Source organism: Aplysia californica, unplaced genomic scaffold (genome assembly GCF_000002075.1).
Source record: "Aplysia californica isolate F4 #8 unplaced genomic scaffold, AplCal3.0 scaffold00107, whole genome shotgun sequence".
In the NCBI taxonomy this organism is placed as follows: Eukaryota; Metazoa; Mollusca; class Gastropoda; order Aplysiida; family Aplysiidae; genus Aplysia; species Aplysia californica.
Window position 1 is genome coordinate 1380719 of NW_004797377.1, and position 3050 is coordinate 1383768.

Sequence of the window (3050 nt, forward strand, 5' to 3'; positions counted from 1 at the left end):
ACATACACACACACACACACACACACACACACACATTCATATATATATATGTAGATACACACAAATACATACACGCACAGTACATAGGATCTACTTGAAAACACACATACCCCTTCTATTTAAAAAAAACTTTCCACATAAATCTGGTCTACTTTAGGTTGCAGGAGCTAGATCTAAACCTTAACTCTATGCCCTGACAAGAATCGTATGTCCCCAAGTTGTTACACTGGTCACATGATAATGTAGTGTGCGAAACAAATCAACCTTGACAAACTTTAAAAAATCACAACGGTCCTCGAGAAGTGGGAAATGTGGAGGGGAAATGTGTTTATGGAAAGTAAGGTGCAGGGAGGAAAGGGTGGGTGTGGGGTACAGTCATCTTGATCACTGCAAACATCTAAAAGAACAAGCACAACATTAAAACGTAAATAAAAGTGAAGAACTATCTTGTGGAATAACAACAGTAACTGTCGATGGAGGCCTGCAGAACCAAATCTACATAACAGCAGTGAAGTTCAAATGGCTAACAATAATATTATTGGTATCACACGACGTCCACAAAGCATGTATCCTTCAACAGGCTATTGTGAAGATCAATAGCAATTAGCATTGAGTGGAAGAAGTTCTAGACTGCATCGTTTGTTTGCAACCGATAGGGACTGTTATAACACAGATTCTTGGAGATTTAGCTCCTATGAATTTAAAAAAACAAATCAAAACAAACAAAAAACTAACGTCGTTCTCTTTTTTTTATCGTTTTCCTTATCATCATCATCATAATATGGAACTTGATAATTGAATTTTATGACGCGGATATTTACGATTTGATATCAAGAACCATATAAAAGAATAATTAAAAAGAAATTAAAAAGTCGTTTTTTCCCTCTGTCCGCTAATTGTCAGGAGAAATGGTCACGTGTCAATTTTTTTGTCCATTTTGACTTGGTTTGCTATAATTACCACTGTTATCTCCATTCCAACCCCCGCCTTCATTTTCTCCTGACACCTGCTCTTCTTTCTGACCTGTGACGTCAGCGACCAGCGTCATGACGTCACACGAGTCTGCAACTGGGTTTAAAGAGGAACACGTTATTTCCTCAAATTTCCCATTTTTGTTTGGAAAGAAATATGAAGGAAGCGTGGGTGAAAAGGGGGCGGGTGTGTTCCCGTTGTAGAAGCCATGGGAATGGCGTTAAAGGTGAACTCACGGAGCCCATTAGGCTGGTAGACGTACACACAACCCCCATGGCCAGAAGACTTAATAGACAAACACCGTCGTTTGAGTGTCATCAGGAAGCCGGGTCCTGGTCACGATCATCATGTGGCGTGTGTTCCTTTGGTCTGCCGCCCCCCTCCTCAACGTCAATATCACGTGTGGGCGGAGCTACGGAAGAGGGCGTGGCCTGAGAGGGCCCATGGGCAGCGAGGGGGGAGAGGGAGGAGCCTCCTCCATGTGGGTTTGTTGCATAGCTGACAGTGAGGGCGGGGCCAGATGGCGAAGAGGCGTGGCCCAGAGGTGGGGTGGGTGTGTCGGGGTGGAACCCCAGTGCGGAAGTGGAGCGACTTCTCTGTATGGCCGCGTTGGCGTCGGTGTTGACGGAGGGGGAGAGCGTAGCTGGCCCTGAGCTTATACTGGCTGGCCCAGAACTCACACTGGCTTGACCTGAGCTAACACTGGCCGGCGAGTCGGTCATCTCGGTTTCCATTGTGCGGGCCGGCCGGCGATGGACAGGGGGCTGCTGGTGGGGGCGGTGGCGTGCCTTGTGCCTGCTATGAGAGGCTTTTCCATGCGGTTCGCTTCTCTCTTTAAAAGATGAAGACCTCCGTACTAACACAGGGCTACCTCTCTCTGCAGCTTTCTCCTGCCGTGGATTTAGCTGCACCGCACACTTCGTTGACGCAGAGGAGACCTGTAGAGTTTGTAGCGTGCTCGCCTTCTGTTGTGAGCGCGGAGATTTTGTCTGTTTCTCCCCCCTCCTCTCCCAAGCGCTAGGCGGCGTCGTGACGTCAAACGTCCCGTAAGAACTGGTGACATCAGCGGCTATCACAGAAACTGGCGACGCAGTTCGCGCCGTTTTCCCCGAGCGGTCAGACGAGACGGAAGCCAGGCCCGGGGAAGAGGCTCTAAGGGAGCGGTCACTCCAGACGTTCTCACTCCCACAGTTGGAGACGTTGCTGGAGGGGCTAGCGCTGCGGGAGTCTGTTGGGTAAGGCAGAGGTTTGAACACGACCATCTCCTGCTTGAAGCTGGACGGGCGCACAGGCTCAGGGGACGAGGTAGCGTTGCTGGGAGGGGAGGGTGTGGTGTGGGGGGAAGCCGAGCCGGCGGTCAGTCGCGTCCGGCTGGGTGAGGGGGAGCTGGTGGCGCCACCTGGAGCGGAGGGTGCTTGCTGGGGCGGGGATGAGCTGTCATTAGGATCCAGGAGGAATGAAATCCTTTGGGCAGCCGCGGGTTTCTCCTGTGATTTGACGCAAACGGTTCCGGCTGGAGATATGTTTATTTGAGGCCTAGTCATGGTCATGGCGTTAAAAGTGTGCCGCCTCTCCTCTGGATAATACTCCTGGGTAGGGACACCAAGATACCTGTTGTTAGTCGTCACGGCGTTTATCGTTATTTTGGGAATTTTAAACGCACCTGTGCCTCCCCCACCGCTGCCGTCGTTGGGGGGTGCAGGTTTGAGTCCCGGGTTGTGGGAGTGGCGACGTTCTACTCTCCGGCTGTCTGCAGTGCCGATCGGCGGCCCAGATTTTGCCACTGGGGACAGGAAACCAGGATCAGGCACTGTTAGTCCCGTTTGGGAAGTTGGGAAGTCTTCGTTGTCTGCAGGCGGGTGTCGCTCCATCTGGAACTCATGTTCGAACCCGGGGACCTGTGGATAAAGATAGACTTATTAAAGTCGCATGATTTGTCTCGAAAGTGGTCAAAGAGTTAATATTCTGTTGAATGTAGGTTTGGAAGTGTTTTAGAAAGGAATCAAATCAAGCTATTTTTACCGAAAATAGAAAGAAAGCGAGAGAGAGAGAGAGAGAGAGAGAGAGAGACAGAGAGA

General features: G+C 50.0%; 1 protein-coding gene across 1 annotated transcript in view; it reads right to left on the bottom strand.

Annotated features, from left to right (window-relative positions):
* Positions 1–626: 626 nt before the first annotated feature.
* LOC101851399 overlaps positions 627–3050 on the bottom strand; it is a 106908-nt gene continuing 104484 nt past the window's right edge. Inside the window, exon 5 of the mRNA XM_005095592.3 lies at positions 627–2870. Within this exon, the coding sequence (XP_005095649.2) occupies positions 1290–2870 (1581 nt within the window). The 3' untranslated portion in view covers positions 627–1289. The remainder of the gene's footprint in view (positions 2871–3050) is intronic.